General features: G+C 43.3%; 1 protein-coding gene across 2 annotated transcripts in view; it reads right to left on the reverse strand.

Moving 5' to 3' along the window:
- KLB (klotho beta) overlaps positions 1–14,181 on the reverse strand; it is a 64,635-nt gene that overhangs the window by 21,469 nt on the left and 28,985 nt on the right. For both annotated transcript variants that reach the window (XM_045017770.1, XM_045017771.1), the window contains one exon: positions 4,710–5,220. In XM_045017770.1, coding sequence (XP_044873705.1) covers positions 4,710–5,220 — 511 coding nt within the window. The remainder of the gene's footprint in view (positions 1–4,709; positions 5,221–14,181) is intronic.

The raw sequence follows: 14,181 nt of genomic DNA on the forward strand, positions 1-14,181 counted from the left end.
CGTAAGCATAGTGTCTCATTTAATTAGTGTCACTGGTGTTTCTATCACATTTTTTACTTCCATACATTTCCATATTTAAAACGTCTTTGCTATTTACTCTTAAATCCCTGTTCACGTGATAGTCTGCAACATTAAGGCTACGTCTACGCTAGCGACCTTACAGCAGCACAGCTATACTGCTGCAGCTGCACAACTGTAAGGTCTCCCATGTAACCGCTCTATGCTGACAGGAGAGAGCTCTCCCGTCGGCATAATTAAACCACCCCCAATGAGCGGTGGTACCTATGTTGGCGGGAGAGCGTCGCCAGCCATCGTAGCGCTGTCCACACCAGTGCTTCTGTTGGTGTAACTTGTCGGTCAGGAGTGTGCTTTTTCACACCCCTGAATGACAACAGTTTTACTGTCAAAAGTGCTAGTGTAGACCTGGCCTAAATGTGTGTGAATTTAATGATTGTGAAAGAACCTAGATAGATAATTCACAGAATAACAGCACATGCAGTAGCAGTACAGGTTTCTTCACACCATTTTACTGTGCCTCTGAGTGGAGGCACTACAGATATTAGTGAGAGAGCATTTCAGAGTACAGTCTTATTGAGTCCTGGGCCTTCCTGCTACATCTGACAAAAAGATTGCCAGTTAGTGCCAAATGTGTACTCCTGAGGGAATTCTGCACCTAAAACCATAAAAATTCAGCACACAATATTTTAAGATTTTTCAAATTTATGCACATTTTATTTGTCAGTAAATAAATGTGGAGGCACCAGCATGGCAGTGGGGAGCATAGGCCACTTGCTGACTGGAGGTGGGAGATTATCCTGCAGGCCCTCCTCTCGCCTCCGGGACAGGGACTTGATGGTAAGGCTGCACCCAATCCTGAGACAAAGCAAGGGCTGGGCCTGCCCCAGAAACACTCCAGAGCCCCATGGGGAAACAAAGAAATCTGCAGGGGACATGAATTCTGCACACGCACAGTGGCACAGAATTCCCCCAGGAGTAAATGTGGGGGCGATTTCTCTGATGTGGTCACTGACTTACTGGGAATGGCATGGATACCTCCAGACTAATTTTTCATAGGACACCATACAGCCATTAGATGGTAATGACTTCTGTCATTACCAACCTGGGCTAGATTACAACTGGCAACCTGGAAGAAAAGCTCTGTACTCCATTACTAGTCATTTTAGCCTCCCAGTCCACATGTTCTCATTAGTAAATAACACACAAGAACATTATGTATTAATGTAAGGATTGGCTGCAAAATAAGGGGTGAAACGATGACCATTGAAATCAATGGGGTTTTGGCAATGACTCCAGGGGAGCCAGGGTTCCATCCAAGGTATGTAAAGGGGAAGCAAAGCAAGAACAGAACCCTGTGGAACCCTGAGATGGTGTGTCCACTCCACAAAACTCTGAGTAGCTTAATGTGGGCCAGAAGGGGTCAATTACAGGGCCGGCTCCAGACCCCAGCGCGCCAAGCGCGCGCTTGGGGCGGCATTTTGCCGGGAGGGCGGCAGGCGGCTCCGGCGGACCTCCTGAAGGCATGACTGCGGAGGGTCCGCTGATCCCGCGGCTCCGGTGGAGCATCTGCAGGGCATGCCTGCGGGAGGTCCACCAGAGCCGTGGGACCAGCGGACCCTCCGCAGGCACGTCTGCAAGAGGTCCCCCAGATCCGCGGGACCGGCGACCGCCAGAGCGTGCCCCGCGGCACGCCGCCCTGCTTGGGGCGGCGGAATTCCTAGAGCCACCCCGGTCAATTAGTTTTATATTCTGCACCTTGAGGGGAAATAAGGATTGATAAGGCCTAATGGCAGACGAAGCCCCTTTGGGGGAAGAATTTGAGTCTGAAAGTGAAAGCAAGAAGAGGAGACAAGTGGAGGCAAGTGAAGCATGGAAAGAATCAACATCAATGGATACATCACACTTAATTAGTTTTCCCATCACTCAACCAAAGGGCCATTAAGGAACGTCTCATTCCTCTTCTCACATCCTCATCCCACCACCTGGGACTTACTTAATTATTTAACTTCATTTGCCTCTTATTTCTCTTTATTGTTTCTTTATCGCTAGTAAGTACCTGACAGTCAACTTATATTGGAAACATAGGGTTTGTTAAAGGTGATTTACAAACAGATATAAGTAGAAAAAATATAAAGCATCAATTTTCTAGACAGGCTATGCATATAGCACAGCACTGTCTATGCATGTGTCTATACTGGGAAAAATCAAAGCTGTGAACTTTTCTGGTACAGCTCTGACAGTGGTAGAAGATGTAGCGGAAACAAGACTCAGACATTTTTATCATGCAGTTGTGGTGTTAGGCTTCAGCCAAAAGGGACAGCATGTGGTATGCCTCTTGCTTCATTGACAGGCTTGCCACATACTACCAAATGCTGCATTCCCCACTGTGTCCTGGTATACTATACATTAGCCAGTTCTCTTGCAATGACGTCTTATATACAGCTTATATTTTAGTGATTCAAAACATTTTAATTATCTTAGGTTGAAAAATGAAGGGGCACTAAATTACTGAAAAAATAAGGTCAAATTCTAATTTCACTTACTTCAGAGGGTCCAGTTTCCTTGAACCAGCAAGTATAAAGTATTATCCAGCTTCTTGTATTATGCTGCCATAAGCAGCTATCCCATTACATACTATTGGCTTATATGGGTGCTAATTTTGGGTAAAAATTATCCAGTCTGATTTACCATAGACTAAGTCTTTCATAGTATCTCTTGAAACCATAATATATCAGTAAAATATGTATGTGTTCCAGGTGTTATTCACAATTAGGCAAAAGATGAGTGTACATCACAATGAGGCTGTTGTTAAGGAGGCCATTTTATATTCTGAAGTCAAGGTGAGGCACCTTGTATAATCAAACAATTCTACCCTCTCCCCTCACAATTCCTCAGAACTGGCTATTGTCTGAACATTACCAAGTACTTCTGAAAAGCAGATCTACAAACTATTCCCATTCCCAGCTCTTCACAGTGAAACCTTTGTAAATGAACACAATCTAGTTCTGCTTACTTGTTTGACCATGTGTAGACATCCTTAAAAATTTCAGCATAATCACTTTTTTTACTCGAAAGGTTTGCATCTGGACTTAATTTTATTTTTAAATGTCTAAAGACATCAAGTTACTGGACTAACAACTTAAAAATTTATTGTGCACTTATCAGTTACAGAGTGGAAAAGTGTGTGAAACCTGAAATAGTTTCCCCCTAAACCTAATAAACAAATGGATTTAAATTAAATTACAAAATAAAATTTGTTTGCAGACTGAGAACTTGGCTGCTAACAGTGTCTTTCGTTGGATAGAGGTCTGTAGTGTTGTTTGGTACCATATCCAAATAAAATAGTCTCCCTCACAAATCAGTGTCTACATCAGTTTGTTTCTAGAAGGATGTCACAAATACAAGATTATGTATTATGAAATCTGTCGATAGAATTAATCGTGATGTCAAATTCATCCATACAAAATTCACTACAAGATCTAGTAGGACAGGAATGTGGCTGAGAGTGAAATATGTTTTATTCAAACAAGTTTCTTTTGTGATTAGTAATTTATGACAAGCAAATAGTGGATTTTGTAAAACAGAGACAATATCTTAAAATCCAGATCTGCACCTGAACTTTGCTACTGTATCTACATGGTACCTATAATAGCTTGAACCATAATGCTGGAGTTTAACATTCTCAAACGTTATGAAAGTTGGGATCTGGATGCATATTTGAACTTTATGATTTGGGGCCATCTTTAAGTTTAATATAGCTGAAAGTTTACCCCAGTATCTTTAAAACCATTCTTTCTTTCTTTCCCCCATGGAATAACACAGTATGTTTTGAACTTTAAAGACTCAGCAAATTAGCTGCCATAAGTGACTGCTAGCACTCCTTCTACAGGAAGGTAAATTCTTGGGTCTGAGTCATTCCATGTTTTTAATGTGGCATGTCACATGCTAAATTTAACAACAGCCAACACAGAGGACTCTGTCTGCAAAAATCTGTGCTACTGTTGCTTATCACAACCAATAGGTGTCACTAACAGAATGAGGAAAAATAGAAAACTGTGTGTGGGGAAGGGGAAACAAACATTGAATTTGTAGCAGGATTAAGTATTATTATAAATATTTACATGTAATACAGAATGCAAATTTTAACCTTCAGAAAGTTTTCCACTACTTAGGCCTTATAAAGGGACACTATCAAGATGAAACATGTAATACATAAATTTATTATTATTTTAAATGCACATGTTAGAGCTAAAGAATCATTACCATTTCTGCCATTTATTTACTTTTTGCATTTTTTTAAGTTTAGATAATGAACCTAGACTTGTCAATTTAACTTTTGCTAGTAGGCATTTTACTGTTTGCTTCTCATGTAGTAACATTTCCAATGGTACATGGTAACATGTAAAATAAAAATAGACACTGTTTGAGTTGAAAGAAATGTAACAAACAAGACTTTCTACTCATATTGTTTTGTAAAGTGTTCTTTAAACCAAGCCTAAATGTTGGGCCTAAGCTCTTTATGGCAGGGATCATCTTCTGTTCTGTGGTTGTACGACTCTGAGCACAATGAGCCCCAGGCCCATGACTTGGTGCTACTGCAATACTAATAATTACTAACAATAAACGTAGTCAACAGTATCTCCTTTAAAGAAACACTGAATGTTTTAAAAGTACTGAATTTGTATACAAACCTTGTAAAACCTTATTAATGAAGTTCTTCATCATGTAGATGGCTGTGGTGTCTTCTGTTTTCACATGGCTGTCAGTGAACCAACCATTCTCTGCAATCAGGATTCTGGGATTGGTGTATTCCAGTTTAATCCAATTCAGTACTTCCCTCAAATTGAGTGACAAATTTTGTCCCATTTTAGCTAGTGTGTTTGGGGGTTTAAAATTATTAGGACCAAAGGAAAATGCAAAGAAGTCAGCTGTTCCTTTTATATAGTTTTTCTCAGCCTCAGTAAAGTTGGGCAGAAAATAATATAATTTATTTTTCAGTTCTTCTGGGTAATCCCCATCCCCATGAATGGGCTTGGCAAACCATCCTAGCACTCTCTCCATGGACTGCTGACACTTATTAATGTCCAAAGTATCATCTGATTTGTTAGGTTCGATCCAGTGGGATCCCAAGGTTATTGACAAAAAACCCTTCTGATGTGGCCGAAAGTGTGTGTTGTAGTTATGCCAAACTTTTGCATGAGCCTAATGAGAAAAACAAACAAACAAAACACACCATTAAATTCTGATTCTCTAAAAGTCATAAGGCATTTATGTAATAATGTGATTTACAGTGGTCTCTTAGCAACATTAATGAACAGCATAGGTACAGACAGGTACATTCATTATACTGTTGGAATATAGTCACTAGTCTCAATAATTTTGAGATTTTAAATATATCAGTAATTAATGTGTCTTTCTCCTTAGCAAAGGTTACACAAGTTAGGAGTCTCCAATTAGTTTTCATGAGACAGCATTATCTGACTACTATCCTATCAACCTGAGGGATACCTGGGTTTGCTGGGCACACAAATCATTCCTGTTAGCCTGCTCCTCTTGGGATACACTTCAACTGGTCTACTTCACTTAATTGGGCAACAACTCTATGTATAAGTGCTCACTGATAGAGGTAAGTTTTGCTCAGTGTATAAACCTTAATAATTAAAGAAAGGCCCAAGCTGCAAAGTTTGGACTCAGATTTCAACTTCCCCAAAGTTTGGAGGATTTTTGATCCAGGATTTTGGTTCATGCCCATCCCTGCTTTAAACTTTCTGTAATCACAACTTATCTGACAATGCATGAGGCAAAACACAATGCAACTTTTTCCTCATGCATGTTGGCTCTGAAGTACTGAAAGTAATATCATATTGGTTTTACCAGTAAAGTAACAAGATATGGCTCAGAAGATACATAGGTAGCACTCAGAATGGAACAAATATTGAAGTCAGTAGTAGTTTTACTAATGACTTCAATGGCAATCAAATGGCACACTGGCACCTTAAGTCAATTTTCTGAACGTGATCACATTTGAAAGATGCATATTATGCAGCACATACCAGGATGATCTTAATATGCCATGACAACTCATTCCATGTTCATCATTTAAATAAGATATGAATATAATCAAACTTTGTCTATGATCTCTGTATGAAAAACCATATATGAGACTTTAATATTATCTGAGTCAGATGGGGACTATGAAAATTATTCAGACAAACAGAGTTTTGGATAAAGGAGGGTCTTTCCAATGGATTTGACATACATGAAGGCATTTGACCTCTACTCAGATAAAGGAGTTTGCCAGATAATTGAGTTTACTTTGTTTCTCAAGTGTGGATCTTTACTTTGGGCTGAAAAAAATTGCACTGTTTACACACAGAGAAAATACTGACAGACATGAAACACTTATAGTTCTGAGTTACACCGGTATAATTAGCAAACAAAATAATTCTGCTTAGAAACATAGTAATTTTAGTTAAACAATGTCACACATTTGACACCTATTTTGGAACAAAAGACTCCGCTAGACTCAAAGTGACTGGTATGAGAGTCAAATACATGCTTGGGTAAGTTAAAGAACACTGGAGAAGGCAGTTTAGTGAAATCTTGTATATCAGCTGTTTTATGGTTGTCCAAAGCCACCATCTCTCTATCATAACATTGATACAAGGTCTATCTTTAGAAACACTGATAAAACTTAACATTAATCTTTGAAATACAGAATCCATAGCTAAATGGGGAAGTCAGCAAAATGGTATTCAGGAGGCAAATTTAAAGATACAGTCTAATATAATGTCAGTGTTCTCTTAAGATTCCAGTTAGAGAATATCACATCTACAATACATTATTCATTGACATCACAAAAACCACTGTCACAACTGATGCTAGCTGGCACCCTTGCCAGAGAGGTCAATGTGTAGGTAGGAATATAGACTAAAGTACTCTCTTAGGGCTTGTCTAAACTCAAAATGCTACAGGAGCACAGCTCCATCGCTGCAGCTATGCCACCATAGTACTTCAGTGTAGATGCTACCTAAGCTGACGAGAGGGATTCTCCTGTTGGCATAGGTAATACATCTCCCCAAATGGCAGTAGCTATGTCAACGGAAAAGTTATTCCATTGACCTAGTGCTGTCTACATGAGGACTTAGGCTCGGCTTAACAATGCTGCCTCAAGAGTGTGGATTTTTCACAGACCTAACCAACGTAGTTAAAGTGACCTTATATTCTAGCATAGACCAGGCCTTACTCTCTTCCAAGTGTCCCTCCAGCTCAGGGTTGGACAGTATGGGAAGGCTTGCTTTGCCACTGACCTATTTAGTACATGTTTTGTGGCAATTTCCACTGCAGTCAGTCTGACACCTTTTTCAAACACTATCTTAACTCACAGTTATTAATTAAAATAGTTGTTTTTACAACATTTTACAAGAAAATGCCTGCAGAAGTTGGCAGTGTATACTCATTATTATGAATCATGACACTATCCATTAAGTTAAGTGCATAAGAACAATGTAAACACATCTCTAGATGTGGAGATGGAGGAAAAGGGAGTGTTAAAAAATAACCCACAGCTAAAATGCAGTGGTTCATGGTAAAATGCAATGATGGAGAATTTATTATATGCATATGATCTTTCAGAAGGCTGACTAGAAACAAATAAAATGTGCTACTACTATTCAAAAGCCTTGTCTACCCTGGGGATTTCAGCCACTGGTACCAGTCACCAGTGTATTTTACTGATGTTAAACCCCTAATATAGATAGGCAAAACCACTATAAGCCAGGATTTGCACTGGTGCAGCTTTACTCCAATTTCAATCAGGGGTAAACTGCATTGGTATGAATTGCGGCTTAGCCTGCCTACACTAGAAGTTTTTACTGGTGCAATGGGGACAACAGTATCTGCCTAATCTGGCGCTGTTGTGAGCCTTGATTCATTAATGGTTGTAAAGCAATTAAAATCCTCCGAATAGTGTTATATAAATAATAAATTGGTTCCATCCATAATGCCATTTTGCTATCTTGCAGTGCTATGGATTAAACATAAAATAAATATCAGTTTTAAAAGTTAGATCACACAAAACATTGGCTATTTTGAGTAAATATTGACTAATCTTTTTTCAGTTAGAGTTTAATACCTAATCTTTCATTTGCCTTTTAGATCAAGGCTAAACATCAAGGCTAAGTACACAATGGAGGTAACATCAATACTGTGCATTTTATTCTAGGCGCATGTGACATTAATTTCAGCACATTTTCCTGATATGAATGTAGCAAACATACAATGGACTTGAAGTCAAATACAATGCTAAATTAGTTAATATAAACCCATTAAGAATGCTTAGTCTACACTAGCCTGTTTAATAAAATAAGGAAAGCAATGTTATATGTATTCATTTCTTAGCTATACAGATCACTGTCTGATAATCATGTTCTGTAAGTCCTTTACCATGCTGTCTAAGGCCCTGATCCTGCACTGAACCTTGTGCAGGTGCAGGGGGCTTCTCTTGCAAACTCACTGTAGGACTGAGGCCTTCATTCATCTTTTCCCATATGATTTGTTACGGTCAGATTATTTTCCTTAAACCCTTTGGCAATCAGCAGAGAAAAAAGCATCACTGCTGATGCTAATTTACATTAGTGCACAAAAGGCATGAACAGTTTAGAATAAGAATTAGAATGAAAAATACAAGCATGACTTTTTAAAATTGGTTTAACAAAAATTATTCAGTTATTGTGTTTTGTTTTCTTTTTGAAACCGTGAAGAGGCAGAACAAAGAACCTGACTGGATAGGTGATATTTCTGATATTTGTTACCTCTTTTTGACACAACAAGCAACTAGTCTAAGCCTATGTCTACACTACAGACCTTACAGCGGCACAGCTCTACCACTGTAGCTGCGCTGCTGTAAGATCTCCTGTGTAGCTGCTCTATGCTGGCGGGAGAGAGCTCTCCCGTAGGCAAAATTAAACCACCACCAACGAACCCACCGGCGCTTTTGTTGGTGAAACTTATGTCAGTCGGTGGAGGGGGAGAAGGAGGGAAATCACACCCACGACTGACAAAAGTTTTGTCGACAACAGTGCTAGTGTAGACAAAACCTGAGTTTCAGGGGTTGTTGGTTGTTCTAATTGGCAGTAGAAATTGACAATAGAGTCTAGTATTTTCTCTGATGCAATCTTGTTTATTTACCAGGAATGTACAAAGTCCTACTTCTGTAAATGCAGGAGGAACTAAAAACAAAAGGTTAACTGGTTTATAGACCCAAGCTTCTTTCAGCCAACATCCCCACCCTAGAACCTTTCTCTATGTTTCTCCCAGAAATACACTGCTTCCAGATGCTGCTTGGTTTTCCCTTTTTGGTCTCTGAGTCTCTCTCTAAGCATGGCTACACTTGCAAGTTAGAGCACATTAACACAGCCCCAGGCGCCCTAACTCCCAACCCGTCCACACTGGCAAGGCACTTAGAGCGCCTGAACTCTGGAGCGCTCCTGGTAACCAGGGCCAGCTCCAGCTTTTTTGCCACCCCAAGCGGCAAAGAAAAAAAAAAAGCCGTAATCAGCGGCACTTCGGCAGCTGCTCTCCCACGCCACTTCATTCTTCGGCAGCAATTTGGCGGCCAGTCCTTCCCTCCGAGAGGGACTGAGGGACCCGCTGCTGAATTGCCGCTGAAGACCCAGATGTGCTGCCCTCTTCCATGGGCTGCCCCAAGCACCAGCTTGCTGCGCTGGTGTCTGGAGCTGGCCCTGCTGGTAATCCACCTCCATGAGAAGCATAACGCTTGTTGTGCCTCGGCTGAAACGTCCCAGCGTCAGTGTGAACGAGGTGTTGCATTACTGTGCTTTGACCAACCTCTGGAAATGTCCCATCATCCCCTTAAGTCAAGTGGGCATTCTTGTAATTGTTTTGGAATCGGCTGTAGGAATGCGGATATCCCCTTTCAAAGCTCCGTTTCTGACAGCAGGCATGCTTATCTGCTCTGGGACAAAGCAAGCCATTGGTGTGGAATGTTGCTTGCTGTGAGTGTGTGAGAGAGAGGTGGGAGGAAGGGGGGTCTGAACTTACAAGACAGCCTGCTGTGACACTCTCAGCACCCAAAAAACCCACTCTCTCTCTCCCCACATATACACAACACACTCCCTGTCACACTCCACCCCACCCCCTGCATTTGAAAAGCACATTGCAGCCACTTGAACACGGCTTTGGCTACACTTACACTTCAAAGCGCTAAGTGTAGTCAAAGCGCCAGCGCTGGGAGAAAGCTCTCCCAGCGCTGTCCGTACTCCACCTCCCTGTGGGGAATAACGGACAGCGCTGGGAGCCGCACTCCCAGCACTGGGGCTTTGACTACACTGGCGCATTGCAGCGCCGCAATTTGCAGCGCTGGAGAGGGTGTGTTTTCACACTGAGATAGCTACCAGAATGAACTGCTCTTTGAGGCGTTGCAAGAGCTGCTAATGTGGCCACGCCAGTGCGCTTCCAGCTGAGAGTGTAAACACTATGCAGCGTTTTCCATGCTGCGGTCTCTGAAGGCTGGGAACTCCCAGCACTCTACATCTGCAAGTGTAGCCATGCCCTCCATTTCTTGTCTGCACTCCAGCTTGTCTTTTTCACACACACAATCCACACACACCTACTCAGAACAATAGCCAGTGGAACCCTCCACCCACATGGTGCTAGATTTTGGGCAGATTTCATTATGCCTTGTATTAGGTTGGGCCTCTTTAACTGTCTCTTTCAGCTATACTTAATGAAGGGTGTGTTCACACTCATCCCTTTCAATGTATTATTAGTTATAAGTATTAGGACTTGTCTGCATTGGCAAGTTTCTGTGCACTAAAGCAGCTTTCAGCAGTGTAACCCCTGAGGTGTACACACTATCAAGCCACAAACTGCACAGTTGCAGCGCTGTAAAAAAAGCATCCCGACAAGAGACGTACACCTTTCTGTGCAGGGGATACAGTGCTGTGGTACCAGTGTAGACACTCTGGTTGATTACAGCCCTGCGATTGGCCTCCGGAAGGTGTCCCAAAATGCCTGTTCTCACCTCTCTAGTCATTGGTTTGAATTCTACTGCCCTGCCCTCAGGTGACCAACTGTGAGCCCCACCCCTTAAATTCCTTGGGAATTTTGAAAGTCCTCTTTCTGTTTATTCAGTGACGCGTGCAGTGGTCTCAGCACATCTTTCCAGGTGACCATGCCTACTCCACGCACCAGGCGATCCCCCACTTGGAGCAATGCCAAGCAGCTGGACCTCATCAGCATTTGGGGAAAGGATGCTGTCCAGTCCAAGCTGTGCTCCAGCCATAGGAATTATGACAGATTTAACGATGCATGACAGAAAGGGGCCATGACCAGGACACCCTGCAGTGTAGGGTCAAAGTGAAGGAGCTGCAGAACACCTACCACAAGCTGCAGGAGGCAAACCGCCATTCCGGTGCTGCGCCCACGAGTTGCTGGTTCTACAAAGAGCTGGACACAATACTCGGGTGGCGAACCCATCTCCACTGCAAAGGCCACCGTGAATACTTTGGTGACTCATGTGCCAGTCAAGAGTGGATTGAGCCAGGAGGAGGAAATCTTGGACGAGGATGTGGAGGGCGATGGGGACCCAGAGGCAGAGGATGACTCGGGGGTCAGAGATGCATCCAGCCAGGAGCTGTTCTCTACCCCAGAGGAGGCTAGCCAGTCACAGTTCTCGGAGCTCGGCAAAGCGCAAACTGGAGAGGAGGCCCCTGGTAAGTGGCTTTGATTTTGGGAATTGCTGGAGCGAGTTTTTGGGGGCAGGAGGGTTGCAGAAAGCAGGCTTGTGTCTGTATGATGTGCGTACCACCACATGCCTAGTCTGAGCAGCGGAAGAGGGTGCTGATTGACTCCCTCATTTCATGGGAATCTGCCCCAGAGATCTCCACAAAACTTTCATGGAGATACTGGGCAATCTGATGCCACAGACTCTTTGGCAGAGCTGCTTTGTTTCTTGCCCCATTAAGGGTAACTTTCCTGTGCCACTCTGCCGTCACTGGTGGGGGGGACAGGGACCGGCGTTGCTGCACACAGGCGAGCTGCATAAGGGCCAGGGCGGAAGCCACAGTCTTGGAGAAGACCCTCCCTTGATTCCCCGCTCACCCTCAGCAGCGAGATATCTTCCATAATGAACACAGCCTGTGGAAAATGTGGGGACAGTAATGATTATAAGGATCCCCCTACAGTGCTGGCTCTCCCCAGAAGCCATGTGCCCAGTGTACAGTATGGTCCTGGAACACTGATTTCCCCTGCCCCTAGGTCTTGTGGCTCATGTGTGTTTGCCTGGGGTCAGCCAGTTAGTGACAGGTATGTGAACAGTGGCTGTGTTTTAAAGCACTGAATCAGTGTTGTGTTGCAAACAATACTGCTTCTGTAAAATATTGCATTTTGGCTTCTCAGATATGACTTTGGGAGCTCAGCCTCTCTCTTTGTTATTGCCGGCTGAATGGCTGCGCAGAATTAGAAAGCAGACATGAGGAACTAAAGAGGACTTTCTGCATGATGTCATGATGCACTCTGCGGCCAAAAAACAAGAATTGAAGGAGTGGCGGGACAGCGAGAAGAGGGACCGAAAGGAAAACGCGGCACACCAGAACGAAGCCACAGAGCAGCTCTTAAAGGTTATGGAGCACCAAGAGGACACAATCCAGGCACTACTAGCACTGTAAACCGAGCAGCTCCGCGCCCGCCCTCCTGCAGCTACTGTCGCAAAACTTTTTCCCATGTGCCCCGCAGACACTGCCAAAACACTCTTATCAATTTCCTGGCTTCAGTCTGTACCCGCTGCATTCCACTCCTGCCCTGTGGACTCCCAGTACCCACTGCACTCAACACCTGTCCCTCTGCAGTATAGCCCTGCTGCAGTACAGTACCCGCTGCATTATACTTCAAAGGACAGAGTTGCATAGGATACCTAGACATATACAAATCTTTAACCATCCTGGGACCCCACCTCCTCCTGGGACCATCCCTTCCCCCATCCGCCACAGTTCCAATGTGGGGTTGTTTTTTTGTTTGTCTCTCCTCTCCAGTTATTGTTCTTTAATAAAAGATTTTTTTTTGGTTTGAAAGCTATCTTTATTCCATTAAACTGAAAGAAAACAGACCCTTGCAAAGCAACAGGCAATTTTCTTAAACCTTCACAGTGCATCGTCTGAACCAATCACAATCACCTCCTAGCATTACAAGCACTGCACTCCCGAGCATAGCAACAAATTTCAGCTTCAGATTGCTGCCTCAAGGCATCCCTGATCCTTATGGCCCCGCACTGTGCCCCTCTAATAGCTCTGGTCTCTGGCTGTTCAAATTCAGCCTCCAGGCGTTGAGCCTCAGTGGTCCAGCCCTGAGCGAAGCTTTCCCTTCACAAATATTATGGAGCATACGGCACATGGCTATAAGCATAGGAATATTTCATCGGCCAGGTCCATCCCCCCATATAGGTAGCGCCAGTGAGCCTTCAACGGCCAAAAGCACACTCAACTCGTTCTGCACTTGCTCAGCCTGTTGTTCAAACACTCCTTGCTGCTACCAAGGTGCCCTGTGTATGACTTTATAATCCATGACATTAAGGGATAGGCAAGGTCTCCCAGGATCACAATGGGCATTTTGACTTCCCCTATGGTGATCTTCTGGTCCGGGAAGAAAATTTCTGCTTGCTGCTTCCTGAATAGGCCAGTGTTCCAAAAGATGCGTGCGTCACGCACCTTTCCGGAACAGTCTGCGTTAATGTCCGTGAAACACCCATGGTGATCTACAAGCACCTACAGTACCATAGAGAAATACCCCTTCCAATTAATGGACTCGGTGGCTAGGTGGTCTGGTGCCAGAATTGGAATATACGCCCCTCCACAGTTAGGGAACCACATTTGTGCAAAGCCTTCCACAATGTCATGCACGTTGCTCAGAGTCACGGTCTTTCAGAGCAGGATGCGATTAATGGCCTTGCACACTTCCGTCAACATGTGTCCAACGATTGACTTTCCCACTCCAAACTGGTGAGCAACCAATCAGTAGCAGTCTGGAGTAGCCAGCTTCCACAATACAATCACGATGCGCTTTTCCAACAACAAGGCAACTCTCATTCTTGAGTCCTTGCTCATCACACAGTCTCATGAATGTGGCTTTCCTCATCTGAAAGTTCTG

Source organism: Mauremys mutica, chromosome 5 (assembly GCF_020497125.1).
Source record: "Mauremys mutica isolate MM-2020 ecotype Southern chromosome 5, ASM2049712v1, whole genome shotgun sequence".
NCBI classification, from domain to species: Eukaryota; Metazoa; Chordata; order Testudines; family Geoemydidae; genus Mauremys; species Mauremys mutica.